General features: G+C 44.0%; 1 protein-coding gene across 1 annotated transcript in view; it reads right to left on the reverse strand.

Moving 5' to 3' along the window:
* LOC129833019 (C-type mannose receptor 2-like) overlaps positions 1–23,075 on the reverse strand; it is a 44,574-nt gene that overhangs the window by 13,657 nt on the left and 7,842 nt on the right. The window contains exons 3-22 of the mRNA XM_055897234.1: positions 18,954–19,127; positions 18,668–18,832; positions 18,247–18,360; positions 16,520–16,663; positions 15,812–16,003; positions 14,815–14,969; positions 14,478–14,582; positions 12,489–12,604; positions 12,216–12,364; positions 11,668–11,888; positions 10,383–10,528; positions 9,872–9,968; positions 9,479–9,608; positions 2,399–2,431; positions 2,117–2,283; positions 1,602–1,770; positions 1,357–1,499; positions 993–1,107; positions 433–599; positions 107–215 (exon numbers count right to left, since the gene is read on the reverse strand). Of these exons, the coding sequence (XP_055753209.1) occupies positions 107–215; positions 433–599; positions 993–1,107; positions 1,357–1,499; positions 1,602–1,770; positions 2,117–2,283; positions 2,399–2,431; positions 9,479–9,608; positions 9,872–9,968; positions 10,383–10,528; positions 11,668–11,888; positions 12,216–12,364; positions 12,489–12,604; positions 14,478–14,582; positions 14,815–14,969; positions 15,812–16,003; positions 16,520–16,663; positions 18,247–18,360; positions 18,668–18,832; positions 18,954–19,127 (2,811 nt within the window). The remainder of the gene's footprint in view (positions 1–106; positions 216–432; positions 600–992; positions 1,108–1,356; positions 1,500–1,601; positions 1,771–2,116; positions 2,284–2,398; positions 2,432–9,478; positions 9,609–9,871; positions 9,969–10,382; positions 10,529–11,667; positions 11,889–12,215; positions 12,365–12,488; positions 12,605–14,477; positions 14,583–14,814; positions 14,970–15,811; positions 16,004–16,519; positions 16,664–18,246; positions 18,361–18,667; positions 18,833–18,953; positions 19,128–23,075) is intronic.

Consider the following 23,075-nt stretch of genomic DNA (forward strand, 5'->3'; position numbering starts at 1 on the left):
ATTCACACAGGAATGCTTGTCCGTTACATCATTCACTGGTTAGTTATGTCATGCACTGTTGAATTGCGAGTGGCTGTGCCGTTTGGAGGTGTGACATGTCCTGTACCTTGTTTCTTCCGGCAGATGTAGCCATGTTTCTCCATCTCACAGGCCCGGGATGCCCACATGCCAGTATTTTTAGCTGGGTTCCCATGGATCATCACCACACAGTTCCTCTGTCAGGTGACAATGATGAACAATGGACATGACCAAGACTGGACCCACGGACCAAACGTGCGTCCCAAATGGCACCATGTTACATATATAGTGAACTACTTTTGACTAGTACCCTGGTTCTGAAGTAGTGCACTATGTAGGGAATAGGGTGCCATTTGGGATGCCGCCCAAAGACTGGATTAATACAGAAAAAGATTAGACCAGGGTGGTATGTACCGGAGCCTTGTTGTGGAGTGGTCCACTGTTGTCCAGGGGTTCTCCAGAGGCCCAGTTGGTGTAGCTGAGGAGTCCAGGACGAGCCCACTGGAAGTGGCCTTTAGAGTCAGACGTGAGCCCCACCCACAGGTCAAAACTCACGTTGGACAGCAGAGTGGTGACAAAGGCTGTGGGAGACAGCATGCATGATGTTATTCAGTGCTTCCCAAACTTTTTCAATCAAATCATGCCCCTCTTTCATCGTTGGGGAACTGGGACACGTTACAAAAAGCTCTCTAGGGCAATAACTGACACAACAAGAGCAAAACTGCCGATGCATCACCCAATTTCGAAACTTTCAAGGGTATGTTGAAAGACCGACTGAGTTCCTTAAAAAGTATGTTTTCCTGTATGTTCATCTCCCCCTACCTCTCCGCCCCCCCTCTGCCGACCGCCCGACAGTTTGGGAACCACTGATGTTTATTGATGGTGTATGTGTGTGTTTGCCCTTGTGTGTGTATGTGAAACCGTGCGTGTGTTTGTTTGGTTGTGTGTGCGTGTGTGAGTGAGTATAAAACTACCTTGCTCCACGTGATTGGGCACCACAGCCAAGGCTCCTCCCTGTGACTCACACATGAGCCTGGCTCCTGACCATGTGGCCCTCCGGCTCTCCTCATGACCAAACACCTTATAACACTACACACACACAAACACACAAAGGAAGGTCAGAGGTCAGGAAGGACCATCATGCTCTCACACATAACATAACCCAGGAGAAACCAGTACCTCAGGTCAGAGGTCTGTTTGAGATCTAATGTGAGATCTGGTAACAACTGAGAGGCTAAAATGGAAGATCAAATCATAACATAACACCGTCATGTCACATTCATGTAACTGGCATATCTTCATCAGCACAGTAGAAACTACATAACCCAGAAGCCCTACCTTGTGCAGGAAGGGGCCCCAGCCATCGGGGCAGCCCGCGAGGGGCAGGGGGGTGGAGGGTGTGGGTGGAATAGTGCCTGTGACATTCACTCTCTTACAGATGTAGGGCAGGTCTGAGTGACATTTCTGATCTGCCCACTCCGCTGTAGAACGTTTTAGAAGGAAAGATTAAATATTGTTAAAAAAAACAAAACACTAAATATGCTATAGACGGGACAAACATTACAGCATCCCACAATCCTCACCTTTGCTGACTGACATGTGGACACACTTGCGGTCGCGGCTGAGTGGGTGTGGCCTGCCGAGAGCCCAGGACACATAGTTGAGCACAGAGTGGTCTGACCAGTGGAAACGGCCATCGTTCTCATACGTATGAAGCCCCACCCACCAGTGGTCCCCCTCTACCTTGGTCATCTGCAGGTGAGAAAACACACACGGCCTCTAGTCGTACACACTTGACCTCCAGTGACATGCAGCGATGTACAGTACAGCATAGACTATTGGCTTGGATAAAATAACACGTGGTGGCTGGTAGAGATATGAAAATGCCCACGTGGATGTTTCATCCTGTTACGTTCTTCATGAACATGAAGTAGCTATAAAACGGTTACAACTTGATTTATGAAGGATTATAAAGGTTATGTTGTGCACCTTGTGCAGTATGTCAGCCAGGAAGGCCTCCTTCTCAGCAGTGGATGTGTTACTTTATGAAGAGTGATAAAGTTGTTGTAACGTTTTTGTAAAAGCTTGTGTGTGGTACCTTATGCAGTGTGTTGGCAAGGAAAACCTCCTCCGCAGAAGAGTGGATGGAAGCCAGAGAAGCATCGAACCAGGAGCAGATCCTCTGGGCTTGGTCCCACGTAGACCGGTGGTCAAAGAACTTATACTCTGCCTCCTGGAAGCCCACCCACTCACTGGCAGTAGGGGCTGGGGGGGATGAGGAGAAATAGGAGAAAGAAAAGAAAAGTTGGTGGTAGTGGGTTATGATGGAAGACTATGAAAATAACCGAGACAATGAGAGGAGTGTGGTTTTCAAACTGACCTTCAGTGGGGTTTGGATCCTGATCAACTTTTCCTGAAACACAAAACAAAAAGTGGTCTGAATTCATAATTCAGAACAAATGCATAACACTAGTGCTGAGTGATTAGTGCTTTTTGAGGTCGGTTCGGTTTCGGGTTTTCGATTTCAGTTTCGGTCATTTTTTAAAACATTAAATGCATTATGAAGTAATGAATGACATTAAAATGATTTTAGAGCGTTTTAATGGAAATTACAAAACCCAAAAAATTGTGAACATTCAATTGCCAAAACATTGAAAATATTCCATTGTCTTGTCAGGTCCACATTGGGTAGACGTCAATAGAAAAGTAGGAAATTACTATGAAATAATACAATATTTCAGGAGTGTACAGTGCATTTGGAAAGTATTCAGACCCCTTCACTTTATCCACATTTTATTATGTTATATTCTAAAATAGATTAAATACATTTGTTTCCTCATCAATCTACACACAATACCCCATAATGACAAAGTGAAACAGGTTTTAAGTATTCAGACCCTTTGCTATGAGACTCGAAATTGTGCTCAGGTGCATCCTGTTTCCATTGATTATCCTTAAGATGTTTCTACAACTTGATTGGAGTCCACCTGTGGTAAATTCCATTGATTGGACATGATTTGTAAAGGCACACACCTGTCTATATAAGGTCCAACAGTTGACAGTGCATGTCAGAGCAAAAACTAAGCCATGAGGTCGAAGGAATTGTCCTTATTTTGGGCTTATTTTGGACCGATTTGGGCGAGAGTGAAACCTCTCACTTTGCCTCTTCTCTGATCCTGTCTTTGTCCGAGTCAGAAAAAACTGGCGCAGTGGCTTATGGTCATTGTAGTTAATTACAACATTTTTGTGCTGAACTAGGTTGAATATGTGACTCTGTGATGGAAATGTAATACTTGTGCTTTTCTGTCTACCAAATTCTATGTTGCATGTTTGTGCTTTTCTGTAAACTAATTTCTGTGTTCATGCAAGTGACTGACTGTCACACCCTGACCATAGAGAGCTTTTTATTCTCTATGTTGGTTGGGTCGGGGTGCGACTAGGGTGGGTCATCTAGGTGTTTGTGTAGGTGTTTGTGTGTCTATGTTGGCCTGTTATGGTTCCCAATCAGAGGCAGCTGTTTATCGTTGTCTCTGATTTGGGATCATATTTAGGCAGCCATTTCCCCTTTGTGGGATCTTGTCTATGGATAGCCTACCACGCTGCACCTTGGTCCATTCATAATGACGATCGTGACACTGACTGAACGAATCCTCACATCCTCATCAGTAGCTGCAATTTGGCAGTACGCCCAGACCTTTGTTTTGAGAACGAAAGATATCTTAGTTTCAAGGTCTCAGCTTAGAGAGAAGAAGCCTTGTGAGGTATTGGTATGTCACATGTTATAAACCAGTATCGGTCGGTCGCATAAATGAAACAAGACGATAATGATGAATGAATTATGCTAAATCATGCAAATATAACTTGTCTGTGTAAAGCCACATATAAGACAACTGCTGGGACTGCCCCAGCAGAGCTTCTGACAGACATTCCACTATGGTGCATTGGGTTTGTTGGAACCTCTCCAGCACAGTGTCAATAAACAACGATTCATTTAGAATTGACTTTGATTGTCCCTGTGTAAGAATTTCCACAACATCTCATTTCAGGAAACTAGGCGTATGTTGTATGTATGTACTACTTCACAGGAGAGACATTTGAACGTAAACATACATTTTTTATCAAAATGCGTTTTTTAGCAGAAATGCCTTCTGGAACATGTGAACCTTTATGTGCCTTAATAACAAACGTGTTTGATATCTGTAAATACGAATACAATTGTTAATTTACGAGCCTAGTTGGTTTAGACACGGAAAAGACAGGAATCTTCCGGCTAGCCATAATTGCCTGAGATAATGGATGGGTTGGAATGCCGAGAGTTCGGATTGGTCTGCCATGTAACAGGCTTTTGTCTACAGTCGTGGCCAAAAGTTTTGAGAATGACACAAATATTCATTTCCACAAAGTTTGCTGCTTCAGTGTCTAGATATTTTTGTCAGATGTTACTATGGAATACTGAAGTATAACTACAAGCATTTTATAAGTGTCAAAAGCTTTTATTGACAATTACATGAAGTTGATGCAAAGAGTTTGCAGTATTGACCCTTCTTTTTCAAGACCTCTGCAATCCGCCCTGGCACGCTGTCAATTAACTTCTAGGCCACATCCTGACTGATGGCAGCCCCTTCTTGCATAATCAATGCTTGGAGTTTGTCAGAATTTGTGGGTTTTTGTTTGTCCACCCGCCTCTTGAGGATTGACCACAAGTTCTCAATGGGATTAAGGTTTGGAGAGTTTCCTGGCCATGGACCCAAAATATCGATGTTTTGTTCCCCGAGCCACTTAGTTATCACTTTTGCCTTATGGCAAGGTGCTCCATCATGCTGGAAAAGGCATTGTTCGTCACCAAACTGTTCCTGGATGGTTGGGAAAAGTTGCTCTCGGAGGATGTGTTGGTACCATTCTTTATTCATGGCTGTGTTCTTAGGAAAAATTGTGAGTGAGCCCACTCCCTTGGCTGAGAAGCAACCCCACACATGAATGGTCTCAGGATGCTTTACTGTTGGCATGACACAGGACTGATGGTAGCGCTCACCTTGTCTTCTCCGGACAAGCTTTTTTCCGGATGCCCCAAACAATCGGAAAGGGGATTCATCAGAGAAAATGACTTTACACCAGTTGTGAGCAGTCCAATCCCTGTACCTTTTTCAGAATATCAGTCTGTCCCTGATGTTTTTCCTGGCGAGAAGTGGCTTCTTTGCTGCCCTTCTTGACACCAGGCCATCCTCCAAAAGTCTTCGCCTCACTGTGCATGCAGATGCACTCACACCTGCCTGCTGCCATTCCTGAGCAAGCTCTGTACTGGTGGTGCCCCGATCCCGCAGCTGAATAAACTTTAGGAGACGGCCCGAGCGCTTGCTGGACTTTCTTGGGCGCCCTGAAGCCTTCTTCACAACAATTGAACCGCTATCCTTGAAGTTCTTGATGATCCGATAAATGGTTGATTTAGGTGAAATCTTACAGGCAGCAATATCCTTGCCTGTGAAGCCCTTTTTGTGCAAAGCAATGATGATGGCACATGTTTCCTTGCAGGTAACCATGATTGACAGAGGAAGAACAATGATTCCAAGCACCACCCTCCTTTTGAAGCTTCCAGTCTGTTATTCGAACTCAATCAGCATGACAGAGTGATCTCCAGCCTTGTCCTCGTCAACACTCACACCTGTGTTAACGAGAGAATCACTGACATGATGTCAGCTGGTCCTTTTGTGGCAGGGCTGAAATGCAGTGGAAATGGTTTTGGGGGATTCAGTTCAGTTGCATGGCAATTAATTGCAATTCATCTGATCACTCTTCATAACATTCTGGAGTATATGCAAATTGCCATCATACAAACTGAGGCAGCAGACTTTGTGAAAATTTATATTTGTGTCATTCTCAAAACTTTTGGCCACGACTGTATAACATGAGCTGCTCAGTATGTGTAGGTAATCCTTTTTAATGCAACTTTTTTTGAAAGATACCACGAAAAAACTGCAAAAGTGTTGCTAATGCTCTCCACTTTCAAGATGAAGCGAGTTTTGAAATCAGTGGAATGTCCGGTGGAAGCAGAGTATGATAGCTAAGGAGATTCTGCCGTTTGAAAATTCTGCTGTTCAAATACGCGGTGGGAGTCAAAAGGGATACAGAAGGCTGTTGTATAAAACACCTGTCTCTGGATTACATCTTTAAACTAAGGACAACCATGGCATCTGTAACAGGGAGGGAGAAGCATTCATCCATGTATACGGATAAGAGAGTCTAGCTTGCTACATTTTCAGATATTATACGTTTCTCTAATTTTGTCATAAAGTTGTTTTCATTGCATGTTGAAGCGCACTGTTAGCTAGCTAGCTAACATTAGCTGGATGGCTCACTAGCTAACACTACGTGTATGATCTGTGTAGTAATATTATTTGTATCTCAGAGCCATTTGCATTGCTAGATATATAGCCTAATGTGAACAAGCTAGCTATCTTTGAACCTAGTTGTTTAGCATTAGCTACCTGCAGATTCATGCATGGTAGTAATATTATGAGTTGGGATTATGGTTCTTTATTTAGCTAGCTAGCTACATGTCTAAACAAAAGACTCAACTATACAAGTAACCATTTCACTGTACCGTTTACACTTTCTATATCCTGTGCATGTGACAAATAAACGTAGATTTTATTTGATATAGTGTGTATTTACCAGAGACAGTAATGTGAGAACAACATGACCTGCACCAATGTCAAATTAGTATATGATGTTAGGCCAACAAGACAATGTCCAAGTTCTAAAATTCTCAGGTAGTATGTCCTGCTTTTATTTGTGACCGTAAGCTATTTTCTGTCATTAGCTCGCCAATAACTTGTAAATAATGATCTTGTTTTGAGTTTACTTTCCTGTAATAATGAATAAAAATTGGCTAAAGTTAAGACGTCAGCTATATGATATGGTCATTATTTGAACTGGCTAGCTAGCTAACTTAACTTAACAAACCAAAACATTGTTTCGAAAGTTGCTTTTAGTTGCCTAGTTTGCTAGATTGACATATACTAAATTCATTTTTAAACAGATGGGTTTATTGGTGTTAAAATAGACAAGTTATGCTATTTTAGGCCACCAGACTGCTCATGTTTGTGTTTATACTTTTTAATAACGACATCGAAAAGATAATAGAATATTGAATAGAATATTCATGATGTCACTTCAACAACTGTCGATAGAAGTAGTATAAACCATCCTTTAGTCTTAAAATCTTTGGTTGTTTAGTACACTACCGTACTCAATCTGTTTAGCACATGGCCTCACATGTGAATCTTTAAAGAGATGGGTGGGGCTAAGGCTTAAGAGAGTGTGAACAATGCTAAATGGGTGTAGATAAAGAAGAGCTCTCCTGTAGGTGTACCAAATATTCAAGGGCCATTTTCTCAAAAGTGGTGTTACAAGTTTATCAACTTCCAAAGCAGAATTACTTTCCTATTGTTCCTCAACTGTAACCAGTGCTTAATTTGAGCTAATGGAACAGGATCCGGGACCTCACTGTTTTGGACTATTTTGATCCCGAACCAATTTGGCCGAATCCGGTAAAAAATTGCAATGTGAATAAAAGCGATCGAAGTTCATTCGAGTTGCCTCTTCGTTAATTCTCCTGCCCCCACAAACAAACGTGGTGCAACATTGTAACCTACTCTATGTGTGAGACGAACAGGTGGTGGCTGTGTGAGACGCATGCCTGTATCTCTTACATACGTAACTAGGATGAGATTCACTTTCTATTTTCTCTCTCCCTCTCTGCTCTGATAGACATGAGCCTGCAACTCTCATCTCTCAAGTGTTGCACTTCATAATTTATTTCCTTATAGAAGGGTTCTAGAATAACTGCTGTCTGTTCATAAATAAATGAAATCATTCCGAATAGCCTACACCATGAGAAGGATCAATAGCTTACATTTACATTTACATTTTAGTCATTTAGCAGACGCTCTTATCCAGAGCGACTTACAGTAGAGTGCATACATTTTATTACATTTTTACATTTTACATATTACATATTACATTTTTACATACTGAGACAAGGATATCCCTACCGGCCAAACCCTCCCTAACCCGGACAACGCTATGCCAATTGTGCGTCGCCCCACGGACCTCCCGGTTGCGGCCGGCTGCGACAGAGCCTGGGCGGAACCCAGCCCAGCCTGGGCGCGAACCCAGAGACTCTGGTGGCGCAGCTAGCACTGCGATGCAGTGCCCTGGACCACTGCGCCACCCGGGAAAACCACCCGCTTCTTGTGGGTTGTTGCCCAATAACAAGGAATAGCCTACAGTCGCAAACGAGTGGCAAATTTGTCAGTGAACAAGCAGCATGCAGACAAAGACAAATACAATCGAGGGAAAACAGAGGTTGGAAAGCAAATGGCTCCTGCTGAAAAGAGAAGACTATGTTGCAGGCTACCAACATATTTGATCAACTTCCAAATATTGTTTTACAAAGTTAAACAAGCGAGAGACAGGCTTTTGGCACGAGCGCATTGGCCATCACCAGCAAGTGAGCTGCATGTCATTGGGTGAGTCAGTGAAACTGGAAAGTATTTTTAGGACTGTAATTTCCTCCTCATATTGTAGCCTACAACATGCGTCTCCACACACCTAGGCCTAGGTCATTTTTGTTGATCTCAGATTCTCATTTGTGCTGTATTAGAAATATCCTGCCAAAGTCTCCCGTCACTTAGAATTGCATGAAATGTGTTTAGAAAAGGCCACATTCTTACCGGACCCTAGGCTACGAAAATGTTCCCCAATGTGTACAACTTCTGCAAGTGCCTCGACTCTACTGCTCGATATCACTAACGCAAATGTGATGATATGCATGCAACACTTTATTATAAAGGTGGTTTTATTTTCTCATGAGTTCCGGTACCTCAGAACTCTTCAACACCCCTCTCGTGCTCCATTTTTGTTCCAGCACCTCCCGAGTTACAAATTAAGCGCTGACTTGCAGTGCAAGACATCAAATGTTCAAGCTCCGAGTCTCTACTTTTATCCAATGTAAAAAACACAATTTCCAAATTTTGCTACATAACATCGAATCGAGCCGGCCGGTCACATGTTTGCTTAATGAAAACTACAACTCCCTTCAACATCCCACAAAGTTATTGACTGGATTTCTCTCCTGAAGTATTTGATTTCTCTCCAGAGAAACGGTGCATTTGGCTCCACCCCCCCCCCCCCCCCCCCCCCAAAAAAAAAACTAAATGGAATTCAAGTAATTGAACCGACGTCAGACAATTAGTTGTTAAATAACCGATATAAAAAATGTTGGGGGTTAATCGCTCAGCACTACATAACACAGACTTGAATATTCAAAATGAAAGCTTTCAGGCAATAACAAGGGCCCCTTGTGTCAGCGTGTCTCTATAGTGTCTGCATACAGCAGTAGCGTAGCACTGCTTTGTGACTGTATCTGTGTCTATGTGTGGTTCCGTTGTCTTGCTGTTACCTTTGGGGATCTTGCAGATCCAGTCCAGTTCAGTGCCGCAGTCCATGGCCAGCCAGGTCATGGTGCCCAGGTCTGCTGCTGCACACTGACGGACGTTGTAGTAGTAACGTCCAAAGTTCTGGTACGTATACTGACATACAGATAAAGATGGGTTAGAGGACGTTACAAAATGAGCTTGAAAAGCAGGTAGCTATATCTCTAAGCTTTGAGGCACACGTATATGGTGCAAGAGGCTGTATGTTGTTGCAGCTGGGCTGTAGCTATCGGTAAATCAAGGTCGCTGTGTTAAGCTGGGTCAATAATAGAGAGTGCTGTGGTTTGGCTACTCGAATTAGGTCCATGCTGTGATGTAATGCTGTGGCTGGATGACTGGATGGTGATGCTGTGACTCACGGCCAGTCCATCGCTCCACTTCCAGCTCCCGTTGTCCATGGGGTTCCTGCGGTTCAGGCCGATCCAGAACCAGCGTTGCTCATGGTCCTCTGACTCCCTGTGGACCATCATCATCATCATCAGCAGCAGCAGAGTCGTCGGCATCATCATCATTGTCATTATGATCATCAGCAGCAGCATCATCATCATTACTATCATCATCACCATCATCAGCATCCTAGTCTTCGCCTGTGACCCCACTCCCTGAGGGTATCTCAGGGGGAGTTGGGATATGGAAAAAAACATTCCCATTACAGGCTGTGTAACAAGACAAATATAAGCACCCCCCGAAATTCTTCTTATATATATTTATTATTTTCATCCTCATCATTACCACCACATTCCCTCTTTAAATTACAAACCCATCCCCTTTTCAAATAAGAACCACATTCTCCCTCCATCCAGTCTAGGCCCCTGTAATAGAGACCCATTCATACAACCCATGCATGATCAAGGTGGAGTGTCCACCCACCCAAAGGCTTCGTGTAGTATCTGCAGTATGAAGTGCTCCTCCTCTGGGCCACTGACACTCAGCAGGTTGGCTCCATGGTGTCTTTGACAGGCTAGGTGGGCCTGCAGCCAGCTCAGCTTCTGGTCCATCTGGGCTGAGCTGAACACCTGGGATACACACACATGTAGGCAGACAGGCAGGCACGCACACACACACACACACACACACACACACACACACACACACACACACACACACACACACACACACACACACACACACACACACACACACACACACACACACACACACAGAGAGAGAGGCGTTAGAGGCAAATAAATGGTATCGATATTGACTAAACTAATACATATCCTTAAAATAGACACTACCGTTCAAAAGTTTGGGGTCACTTAGAAATGTCCTTGTTTTTGAAAGAAAAACACATTTTTTGTCCATTAAAATAACATCAAATTGATCAGAAATACAGTGTAGATATTGTTAATGTTGTAAATGACTATTGTAGCTGGAAACTGGTGATTTTTAATGGAACATCTACATAGGTGTACAGCGGCCCATTATCAGCAACCATCACTCCTGTGTTCCAATGGCACGTTGTGTTAGCCAAATCCAGTTGATCATTTTAAAAGGCTGATTGATAATTAGAAAACCCTTTTGCAATTATGTTAGCACAGCTGAAAACTGTTGTCCTGATTAAAGAAGCAATAAAACTGGCCTTCTTTAGACTAGTTGAGTAACTGGAGCATTTGCATTTGTGGGTTTGATTATAGGCTCAAAATGGCCAGAAACAAATAATTTACTTCTGAAACTGGTCAGTCTATTCTTGTTCTGAGAAATGAAGGCTATTCCATGCGAGAAATTGCCAAGAAACTGAAGATCTCATACAACGCTGTGTACTACTCCCTTCACAGAACAGTGCAAACTGTCTCTAACCAGAATAGAAAGAGTGGGAGGCCCCGGTGCACAACTGAGCAAGAGGACAAGTACATTAGAGTGTCTAGTTTGAGGAACAAACGCCTCACAAGTCCTCAAATGGCAGCTTCATTAAATAGTACCCACAAAACACCAGTCTCAACGTCAACAGTGAAGAGGCACCGCCGGGATGCTGGCTTTCTAGGCAGAGTCGCAAAGAAAAAGCCTTATCTCAGACTGGCCAATAAAAAGAAAAGATTAAGATGGGCAAAAGAACACAGACACTGGACAGAGGAACTCTGCCTAGAAGGCCAGCATCCCGGAGTCGCCTCTTCACTGTGTAGTAATATCAAGCAGTGGTAAAGGCGTAGGATACCTTGTAGCAGTGGTGCAGCTTGCCGTTTGTCTTCCACCCGTTGGGGCAGGATCCAGTGAGGCTGGGGGTGGGGTGCGGGGCGGGGGGCTCAGAGCTGAGGGACGTGTCCTGGTTCAGTCTACAGATGAACTTAGCCCGGGCCGACGCACAGTCCTTAACCTCCCATAGGCCTGTGGCGTAGCCTGTCTCCATGGTTACACAGCCCCCTTTGATGTTTCCTCCTGACAGAGGAGATGGGGGAGAGAGTGGTCTATGTTACGTAGTTGTATGAGCCTGGGTCTGGGAGTAACTGACTGACTGGCACACCAGTGGGGATGGTAGAGATCATGGCAAAAGATGGTCTTGAAAACGCCAAACAAATCACCTGATTAAGTCATTGGCAATTTATCCACAATGAATACTCAAGAGATAAGTGTTTATACCATATCTAGTTTTGACTTTGCTCTGGGAATATGGCACAGACAGGTATCCTGAAGACTAGTACAAGACCAACGTGTCCGTCATGATAGCTCTGTGGGCAGATAGAGAGACAGAGGTCCATGTCCCACCTGGCTGGTCTCTGTTCCAGTTGGTATAGGCCACTTCATCCCCGCTGAGCCAATGGAATTGCCCGGGGCTGTTCTGGTCAAGCAGGGCTATCCAGAATGAATCCCCAGAACGGCCAAACACCAGACTGTTGACAAATGCCTGCTCAAACCTACAACATCGCACATGGACAAGGCTCAGGGGTCAGAGGTTACACTAGGTATGTGTGTTTGTGTCTGTGCGTGCTTGCGTGCGTGCATGAGTGTATGTACAGGAACGCATGTCTGTGTGCGTACCTATTGGTGATGGTGATGAGGGTAGCTCCGCTGCCAGCGCAGGCCTTCCTGCCCTCCTCAAAGGTCACCTGCTCCTCTCCCACCCAGTAGCAGGCCGGACTGTGCCATTTCCAGCCCTGACGAGAGAGAGAGGTAGGTGGAGAGAGAGGAGAAAGGTTGAGTAGGCGTAGAAATAATAACTAATAACTGTCCAAAGAGATCTATCTATGTCCAGAGACTTGCATGAAAACACAACCAGATGAGATGGGAACGTATAAACGCATAAAGTACTATAAACAACACATGGCTAACGAGGAGAGGGCAATTATTTGTCCCTACTTATAAACCCGGGGCAGGACAGAACAAGTCCAGGCTCAGAGCTATGCTCTCTCTCCACCGCTCTCTCTCTCTCTCTCCTCTCAGTGTTTATCTGCAGACGTGTACAGACCGAGAGCACAGCCAACACACAAAAAGGTCCCAAGGGTTTGAGTGTGTAGTCGTGTAAATGTGTGCGTTGAAGTGAGTGCGTACGTGAGAGATGGAGAGAGGGGGGGCGGGGTCACTTTGTGTGATTCAGTCCAACTTCAGGCGTTTGCACAACTGCACTTGGCAGGGAGGGAGAAACCTCAAATACTTCCAACTGGCGAGCAGCACTCCTCTATACGAGAATCACACTGGAGAGGCAGATGCGTATGTTATCTATTTCTCTCTCTCTCCTGTCACATGACCCACAATGCAACACTGTCTGGGGATCTCGAGTGTTACAGTTCCCTGAGCCGATGAGCCAATGAGCTATGGATCACATAGACCCTATAGTTCCGACAGAACTGCAGAACCGCAGAACAATTAAGTCCGTAACTTGGTTGTCTCACACCTTCTCTTCAGACGTTGAGTTAACTCAAAAAAGAAGCGAGCATTAACTCAGACAAAATCGCACAATGCACTCAACTCCACGGAGAAGTTGGCCAAGCAGGAGCCAAGCTTACAGCAGTAACTCATTTGCCACGAGGCATTAGCTGGGCTATCCATCATGTCTAGTGAGGGATGGAGGGAGCACATAAACACAAAATTACTGAAGCATCAGGATCAAACAGTAATACCTCTGCCTGAGTAAACGTTTTTACCCTTTAAACAGGAGGAGAGGGTTGAAATATAGCAGGAGAGGAGAGCACGCAACTACGAGGGAAACTAGTCAAAGATAAGAAGAGAATTACAGTCTGTGAAATTGCAGAGAGACAGACAGAGAGACAGAGAGAGAGAGAGCGAGAGAAAAAGAGAGATGGGTTCACCAGATGTGAGACCTGTGGATATGGTTCATTTATGTGTGGGTATTTTTGTGAATGTGAACACATTTGTGGGGTTGTCTGGGGGTAGGGTTTCTGGCTGATCTCCCTGGCCCTGAGGGAGTGATTCAGAGCAAACACAGACTGGGGCGGAGGGGTGGTCAGAGGGCAGAGGGGCGGAAGGTGGAGGGCGGAGGGGTGCACAAGGAGGGGGGAAGTGTGTGAGGGGGTGCACTCAAATATTTACAATCTGCATTCAGAGTGCCAGTGCTGACTGTCTGCATCTGGTGTTTGAACAGCGTGACGCTGCTAAAACTGCGAATAGAACGTTTCTAGACAGACGGAGAGGGGGACGGAGAGACGGAGATAAAGGGAAACAGATAAAGGATGGCAGGGAGCGACAGATTAGAGAGAATAAGAAAGATACAATAGATACAGGAGGGGAATAACAGATGGAATTGTTTGCCTTCAGCAAGCACACTAATGAGTGGGGGAGTGAGAGGAAGGAGTGAGAAAGAGAGAGAGAGAGAGAGAGAGAGAGAGAGAGAGAGAGAGAGAGAGAGAGAGAGAGAGAGAGAGAGAGAGAGAGAGAGAGAGAGAGAGAGAGGAGTTAGAGAGAAAGAAAGCAGAGAGAGGGGGGAGGGAGAAACAGAGGAGAGACAAAGAGAGAGGGAAAAAGAGAACGTAGAAAGAGTGAAATAAAGAAAGGCACTACAGTAAATCTTACTGGTTTGCACCCGTGGTTCTGTGCCTGTCCGTCAGTCTTCTGGGCTGCTTTCTTACAGATGGATGGCAAGGTCTGGTTACAGGGACTGTCATTCCAGCGGCCTTCCTGTACACACACACACACACACACACACACACACACACACACACACACACACACACACACACACACACACACACACACACACAGACACAGACACAGACACAGAGAAAGAGAGAGGGCACAGCTGCAGAGTATAAACAATAGTTTTCTGTAAGGCTTGTTGGCAGTGAGAACACACTGCTGTGAGATGACGAAGGGTCCAGACTATAGGGGTCAAAGGCCAAGGGTCACTCACGGGTCCCCAGATGGTGACACAGTCCTCGGGGGTGTTTTGGAAGTTGTTGGGCTCAAAGGGGTGCCAGTAAGTGAAGATGACGGGCGTGTGGTCTGTCCACTGGAAGTCCATCTGCATAGCCGTGTCATGGAGACCAATCCACAGCTCCTCCACATCTGACACACAGAGATATGACGATAACTATCACAGAGCAGGGAGGAGGAGACACTACAGCAATCACATTAGGACAGAAACAAGATGGGAGAAGCAGTGAGTGGATTGGAGTATTAGACGATCTTCAACAAAAATGTTCCAAAAGGTTTCTTCGGCTGTCCCCATAGGAGAATCATTTTTTGTTCTAGGTACATCCCTTATGGGTTTCATGTAGAGCCCTGCGTGGAAAGGGTTCTACTTTGAACCCAAAAGGGTTCTACTTGGAACTAAAAGGGTTCTTTCTACCTGGAACCAAAAAGGGTTCTTCAAAGGGTTCTCCAATGAGGGTAGCCGAAGAACCCGTTTAGGTTCTAGATAGCACCTTTTTTTCGAAGACTGTAGGTAGGGGGGAACTACAGCGAACCCCTGTCCTTATAGTGCGGTGGTGCACAAAGTTGTAAATAACTTATTATATTCAGTACCAGTCAAATGCTTGGACACACCTACTCATTCAAGGGTTTTTCTTTATTTCTACTTTGTAGAATAATAGTGAAGACATCAAAACTATGAAATAACACATATGGAATCATGTATTAACCAAAAACTTTCCAAACTTTTGACTGGTACTCAAATTTTTTATTTCATTTCATTTTTGTTGTTTCAGGTAAACGACCTAAACAAATTGTACATTGGTGCTATATATAAAAACAAAACAATAAACAAGATCAACTGTCTCCTATGAGAGAAACTGTTGACACTGAAGTTGAAGCTTCCTTTCGTGACATGTACATTGTTGTACTATCTGTGTAGCTACCTGTCTTCAGGTTGAGGTACCTTTCCATGACGTGCTGTATTATCTGTGTACCTCGCTTGATGTTGTTGATGATGAACTCTAGTTCAGGCAGGGTGTGGAGGCTGACCAGGTTGGCTTCCATTTTCTGACAGGTTTTCTGAGCAGTGTCCCAGTCCACCTTCTCTGACGTCAGTCTGTAGCAGCCTGCCTGGAACGCCTGCCAGCCCACATCACACTCGTACTTCTCATCATCCGCCCACGAGTCTGCAGCCCACAGAGCAGAGACAGAGAGCAAACAGAAGGGAAATATACCCTATATTAACTATTTGTTAATACAGTAGCGAGCATATAACCAGATGGTAACACAAATCGATGATTTATTTTATGACTCTAACTGCTCACATACAGGGGATGTAACTATCCATGAAACAACAAGCTACAGATGTATCTTAACTTGAGACGGTTTGCTACAGCGGAAAAATAAGCCCGCAGCAACAGGAAATGTAAATTCTTATGTGGATTGTAACAAATTTACATTTTGTAGGGGTTGATACATTTAACGTAAGGGAAAATCAAGTCTGAATTTTGAAAGTGGAAATTACAAACATTAAAAGCCTTTCTAAAACTCAAATATACAAAAAAAATTGCTTTTCCTGCTTTGCAGGAAAATTCTCAGCAACTGAAGAGTGATCAAATTAAGCTCCTACAGCTGTAAAAACTTTAGCAGAGAGGATTTGATAAGGAGGTCTAGAGTCTCGACCGGTGACTAGGCAGACGTACCAGTGGTGAAGGGGTCCAGGGTGGCATTGGGTCTCTTCTTACAGACATAGGGAAGGGCGACAGAGCAGTCTCTGTTCTGCCAGCGGCCAGACGACTCTGTCCTGATCACCGCACAGTTCTCCTCCTCCACATGGCTCGGCTGGTCTGGGATTGAAATAGAATAATAATTGTGAGATAGAAAGAAGGGAACGCTTAGATGTTATCTGTGTAGTCTGTGGTGTTAGTGTTGTAAACAGATGGTAGAGGTTGGGTTGGGTTAAAAGGGTGGTTGAGGATGGTTGAGATTGGGTTAATAGGATGGTTGAGGATGGATGAGGTTGGGTTGGGTTAAAAAGATGGTTGAGGATGGTTGAGGTTGGGTTGAGTTAAAAAGATGGTTGAGGATGGTTGAGGTTGGGTTTAGTTAAACTGATGATTGAGGATGGTTGAGGTTGGGTTGGGTTAAAAAGATGGTTGAGGATGGTTGAGGTTGGGTTGGGTTAAAAAGATGGTTGAGGATGGTTGAGGTTGGGTTGGGTTAAGCAGATGGTTGAGGATGGTTGAGGTTGGGTTAAAAAGATGGTTGAGGTTGGGTTGAGTTAAACAGATGGTTGAGGATGGTTGAGGTTGGGTTGGGTTAAAAAGATGGTTGAGGATGGTTGAGGTTGGGTTGAGTTAAAAAGATGGTTGAGGATGGTTGAGGTTGGGTTGGGTTAAAAAGATGGTTGAGGTTGGTTGAGGTTGGGTTGAGTTAAACAGATGGTTGAGGATGGTTGAGGTTGGGCTAAACTGATGGTTGAGGATGGTTGAGGTTGGGTTTAGTTAAACTGATGGTTAAGGATGGTTGAGGTTGGGTTGGGTTAAACTGATGGTTGAGGTTGGGTTGGGTTAAAAAGATGGTTGAGGATGGTTGAGGTTGGGTTGGGTTAAAAAGATGGTTGAGGATGGTTGAGGTTGGGTTGGGTTAAAAAGATGGTTGAGGATGGTTGAGGTTGGGTTGAGTTAAACAGATGGTTGAGGATGGTTGAGGTTGGGTTGAGTTAAACAGATGGTTGAGGATGGTTGAGGTTGGGTTGGGTTAAGCAGATGGTTGAGGATGGTTGAGGTTGGGTTAAAAAGATGGTTGAGGTTGGGTTGAGTTAAACAGATGGTTGAGGATGGTTGAGGTTGGGTTGGGTTAAAAAGATGGTTGAGGATGGTTGAGGTTGGGTTGAGTTAAAAAGATGGTTGAGGATGGTTGAGGTTGGGTTGGGTTAAAAAGATGGTTGAGGTTGGTTGAGGTTGGGTTGAGTTAAACAGATGGTTGAGGATGGTTGAGGTTGGGCTAAACTGATGGTTGAGGATGGTTGAGGTTGGGTTTAGTTAAACTGATGGTTAAGGATGGTTGAGGTTGGGTTGGGTTAAACTGATGGTTGAGGTTGGGTTGGGTTAAAAAGATGGTTGAGGATGGTTGAGGTTGGGTTGGGTTAAAAAGATGGTTGAGGATGGTTGAGGTTGGGTTGGGTTAAAAAGATGGTTGAGGATGGTTGAGGTTGGGTTGAGTTAAACAGATGGTTGAGGATGGTTGAGGTTGGGTTGAGTTAAACAGATGGTTGAGGATGGTTGAGGTTGGGTTAAGCAGATGGTTGAGGATGGTAGAGGTTGGGTTTAGTTAAACTGATGATTGAGGATGGTTGAGGTTGGGTTGGGTTAAACTGATGGTTGAGGATGGTTGAGATTGGGTTGGGTTAAAGGCAGTGTTCTCTCACCGTTCTCCCAGTTGAGGTATTTGAGCGGGGAGGAGTCAGCCCACTGCCAACCTCCGCTAATGTCCAGGTCATTCAGACCGATCCACAGAGCAGCACTGTAACCAGTCAGCAAACCTACAGCAGCAGGGAGAGACTTCTCTTAAAAACGTAAGATGTCCTCATATAAACAGAGACAAGATCACACTCTACCTCTTTAAAACTATTAAAGATGTAAGTTGGGAAGAGATGGTAACACTTGATTTTAAGGTATGCTTTTAAATGGCTTATAAACGCTTAATACATAGTGGTTTACCAGTAATGTTTGATACCAGTTCATAACAGACCTATAAACACATTTCTATCAAACCGAGAATAAGGAAGAAAACCGCTCCCGTGTTCTAGCATAGAGTACTGCATTTTAGACTCTCCTCTGGTCTCTTACCGTTGATGTAGGTCTGCTCATGCAGCTTGGTGATACTGAGCAGGTCTGCCCCCTGCTGTTGGCAGCTGATGCGAGCCTCGCTCCATGACAGGGTGGCCTGGAAGTTGAACTGGTAGCAGCTGTCTGTCAGGGGGTCTGTGTCCCAGAACGTCTCACAGTCATTGCCTGGGAGGGGGCGAGAGAGCGAGGGAGAGGGGAGGAAAAACAGAGATCATTGTAAGGGGAAAAATCCGAAAGAGCCATAGAGTCTGTGGTGTGTGTGTGGAGGAGGAAGACAGTGACTCACTCTTAACAGGACAGAAGCCCCAGCGTTCGTCCTTGCCATAGTCGAAGGTGGTGGCACACCACAGGTGACCGTCCTCTCTGCCAATACTGGTGCAGTTGTGGAACCACTGGCCATCGTACATGAAGGGCAGGTAGCAGGGCAGACCGCGAGAGTTCCCCTGGATAGTATAGATCTCTGCAAAGGCACACGATGGAAAGACTTCACGTCCCAGGATGCACTGAAGCGCCACTTTCTGTCCCATGTTGATTTGTGTGGATCGTTTTACTGAGTAAACAAATCTGTGTACTCAAAGACGTGCAATTAAAGGTGATAAATAAATATAAGATATATTACAGGAAATGAAGACACACGCCAAAGTGTGATTTTGGACCAAAAGGTATGGGAAAGCTCATCAGAGGTAAACAATAAGCCAAAATAGACCAGATAATGGAAAAATAATCAAACGATTTTCATCTGAAAAATAAATACATCAGGACAAAGCTTTATAAAAACTCAATATACTGTCTATGTATGCCAGAAAAAGTTATTTTTACTAGCAATTGACAAGGGTAGAAAGGACACTTTTTCCAAAAAACCTTCTCTAAAATAATAAAATAATGAGTTTAATTTATAAGCAGCTGTTTTAGTTATTTTCCCAGTCTATTATGAGACTGCCATGTATAAACTAAACTCCATTATTCTTTGAGAGGTGAATGAACATTATTTTGAATGAAACCTGATCTCCACAGTTTGACAAAATGCCCAGGGGTTGCCACGGTAGCCTCTGCATTCCACTGGACGGCGGGGTATGAAGGAGAGGGCAGAAGGGGGAAAATGCAAATCAATTCTCCAAGACATGGTGGAGAAAGAGAGAGAGAGGGAAGAGATCGAGCGAGGAAAGATAGATAGAGCGAGGAGAGAGAGAGAGAGAGAGAGAGCGAGAGAGAGAAGAGCGAGGAAAGAGAGAGAGAGAAAGGGCGAGGGAGAAAGGGAGAAAGAGAGCGGTAGAGAGAGAGAGAGAGAGCTGTAAAAGAGAAAGACTAGAAGGGTGTTTGCGTGTTACCAAAACACACAGAGAACTAGCCAGGCCCATGGAAAGTAGGGCATATGTGTTAAAAAAGGGGGAAAGGCCTAGAAAGTTCCTTCCCTCCCTCCTTCATTTCCCTCTCTCCTCCACCAGTGGCTGGTTCGTGTCAAGCTGCTAGCCTGCTAGCTACACAGCAGGATGACTAATGTCCGTGGCATTCATTATTCAGCAGCCTGTTGACTTCACAATAGCAAGTTGTGAGGAATGGCAGTTAAAAGTTACAAATGCCTTTTGCCTCGCCAAAAAAAAGGAAAGAAAAGGAGAGGAAAGATAGAGGACAGTGAAGAAGGAGAGGAAAGATAGAGGAGGAAAGTAAAGAAGGAGAGGAAAGATAGAAGAGGAAAGTAAAGAAGGAAAGGAAAGATAGAGGAGGAGAGGAAAGAAGGAGAGGAAAGATAGAGGAGGAAAGTAAAGAAGGAGAGGAAAGATAGAGGAGAGGAAATATAGAGGAGGAGAGGAAAGAAGGAGAGGAAAGATAGAGGAGGAAAGTAAAGAAGGAGAGGAAAGATAGAGGAGGAAAGTAAAGAAGGAGAGGAAAGATAGAGGAGGAGAGGAAAGATAGAGGAGGAAAGTAAAGAAGGAGAGGAAAGATAGAGGAGGAAAGTAAAGAAGGAGATGAAAGATAGAGGAGGAGAGGAAATATAGAGGAGGAGAGGAAAGAAGGAGAGGAAAGATAGAGGAGGAAAGGAAAGAAGGAGAGGAAAGATAGAGGAGGAAAGGAACGAAGAAGAGGAAAGATAGAGGAGGAGAGGAAATATAGAGGAGGAAAGGAAAGAAGGAGAGGAAAGATAGAGGAGGAGAGGAAAGAAGGAGAGGAAAGATAGAGGAGGAAAGTAAAGAAGGAGAGGAAAGATGGAGGAGGAAAGTAAAGAAGGAGAGGAAAGATAGAGGAGGAGATGAAAGATAGAGGAGGAAAGGAAAGAAGGAGAGGAAAGATAGAGGAGGAAAGTATAGAAGGAGAGGAAAGATAGAGGAGGAGAAGAAATATAGAGGAGGAAAGGAAAGAAGGAGAGGAAAGATAGAGGAGGAAAGGAAAGAAGGAGAGGAAAGATAGAGGAGGAAAGTAAAGAAGGAGAGGAAAGATAGAGGAGGAGAGGAAAGAAGGAGAGGAAAGATAGAGGAGGAAAGTAAAGAAGGAGAGGAAAGATAGAGGAGGAAAGTAAAGAAGGAGAGGAAAGATAGAGGAGGAGAGGAAAGATAGAGGAGGAAAGGAAAGAAGGAGAGGAAAGATAGAGGAGGAAAGTAAAGAAGGAGAGGAAAGATAGAGGAGGAGAGGAAATATAGAGGAGGAGAGGAAAGATGGAGAGGAAAGATAGAGGAGGAAAGGAAAGAAGGAGAGGAAATATAGAGGAGGAAAGGAAAGAAGGAGAGGAAAGATAGAGGAGGAAAGTAAAGAAGGAGAGGAAAGATAGAGGAGGAGAGGAAAGAAGGAGAGGAAAGATAGAGGAGGAGAGGAAAGAAGGAGAGGAAAGATAGAGGAGGAGAGGAAAGAAGGAGAGGAAAGATAGAGGAGGAAAGTAAAGAAGGAGAGGTAAGATAGAGGAGGAAAGTAAAGAAGGAGAGGAAAGAGAGGAGGAAAGTGAATAACTCGTTTTCTGGACTTAGGTTGTAGGAGATCTGGTTTTAATTGCAGTCAGACAGGCTAGAGACAGTATTTCACAGACTAAGCCCGGCAGAATGACTGTCAGTGCAACTTAAATTATGACATTTGATATCTGTATGAATAATAATAATAATAATAATAGCAGGGGCTTCAACTCCTAAGTCCTACATAAACACTAACATACCGTAGGCTAGAGCTGGGCGATATGGACAAAAATCCAGATCGTGATAAATTGCCTGAATTGATACGATGACGATAAATAGAAGGATAGTTAATAACATTAATGTGCAACAAGTTTTTTAAACATTTCATTTAAACTACTACTAGATTGATGGTTGTAACCATCAACTGTCCCATTAACAATCACCATATTAACACACTTATTTCAATTCAAACTTCACATTTCTCTAGTACAGGCTACGTATCGTAATGAACCATATCAGGAAAATGCCCGCGATAAATGATTGTTATCGTCGGTGTCGATAATTTCCAGTATAATGTCCCAGCTCTACCATAGTCTGTGAGGGCATTCCACTGTTTACATCTTGAGTTTACGAACACAGAGAGAGAGGGCTTTCCTTAGCTGTCTAGCTGGCGGGCTGCCAGTCAGTCATACAGTCAACAGAGAGGCCCAAGGCAAAAAATTGCAGCATGCGTCTGAACAGATACAGCTGTACCCTCCTCAACAGTACAACACAGCTGACTAACCCTGCCTCAGCATTTAATTTACAAGCACTGTTGGGAGAAATAGAGACAAACCATATCCTGGCTTGTATTTTCTATTGCAAAATGGCTGACTCCCCCGTTCTACCAGATTCAAACTAACGTCTTGTTGCTCCATACCGAAACAAAATACTGTTATTTTACTTGTCAACCAACAAGTAACCACCACCATCACTTTACATAATTACAGTTGAAGTCGGAAGTTTACATACACTTAGGTTGGAGTCATTAAAACTCGTTTTTCAACCACTCCACACATTTCTTGTTAACAAACTATAGTCTTGGCAAGTCGGTTAGGACATCTACTTTGTCATTTTTCAAAAAATTGTTTACAGATAGATTATTTCACTTATAATTCACTGTATCACAATTCCAGTAGGGTCAGAAGTTTACATACACTAAGTTGACTGTGCCGTTAAACAGCTTGGAAAATTCCATAAAATGATGTCATGGCTTTAGAAGCTTCTGGTAGACTAATTGACGTCATTTGAGTCAATTGGAGGTCTACCTGTGCATGTATTTCAAGGCCTACCTTCAAACTCAGTAACTCTTTGATTGACATCATGGGAAAATCCAAAGAAATCAGCCAAGACCTCAGAAAATAAATTGTAGAGCTCCACAAGTCTGGTTCATCCTTGGGAGCAATTTCCAAACGCCTGAACGTACCACGTTCATCTGTACAAACAATAGTACGCAAGTATAAACACCATGGAACCATGCAGCCGTCATA

The sequence above is a fragment of the Salvelinus fontinalis genome, chromosome 34 (assembly GCF_029448725.1).
Source record: "Salvelinus fontinalis isolate EN_2023a chromosome 34, ASM2944872v1, whole genome shotgun sequence".
Taxonomy (NCBI): Eukaryota; Metazoa; Chordata; class Actinopteri; order Salmoniformes; family Salmonidae; genus Salvelinus; species Salvelinus fontinalis.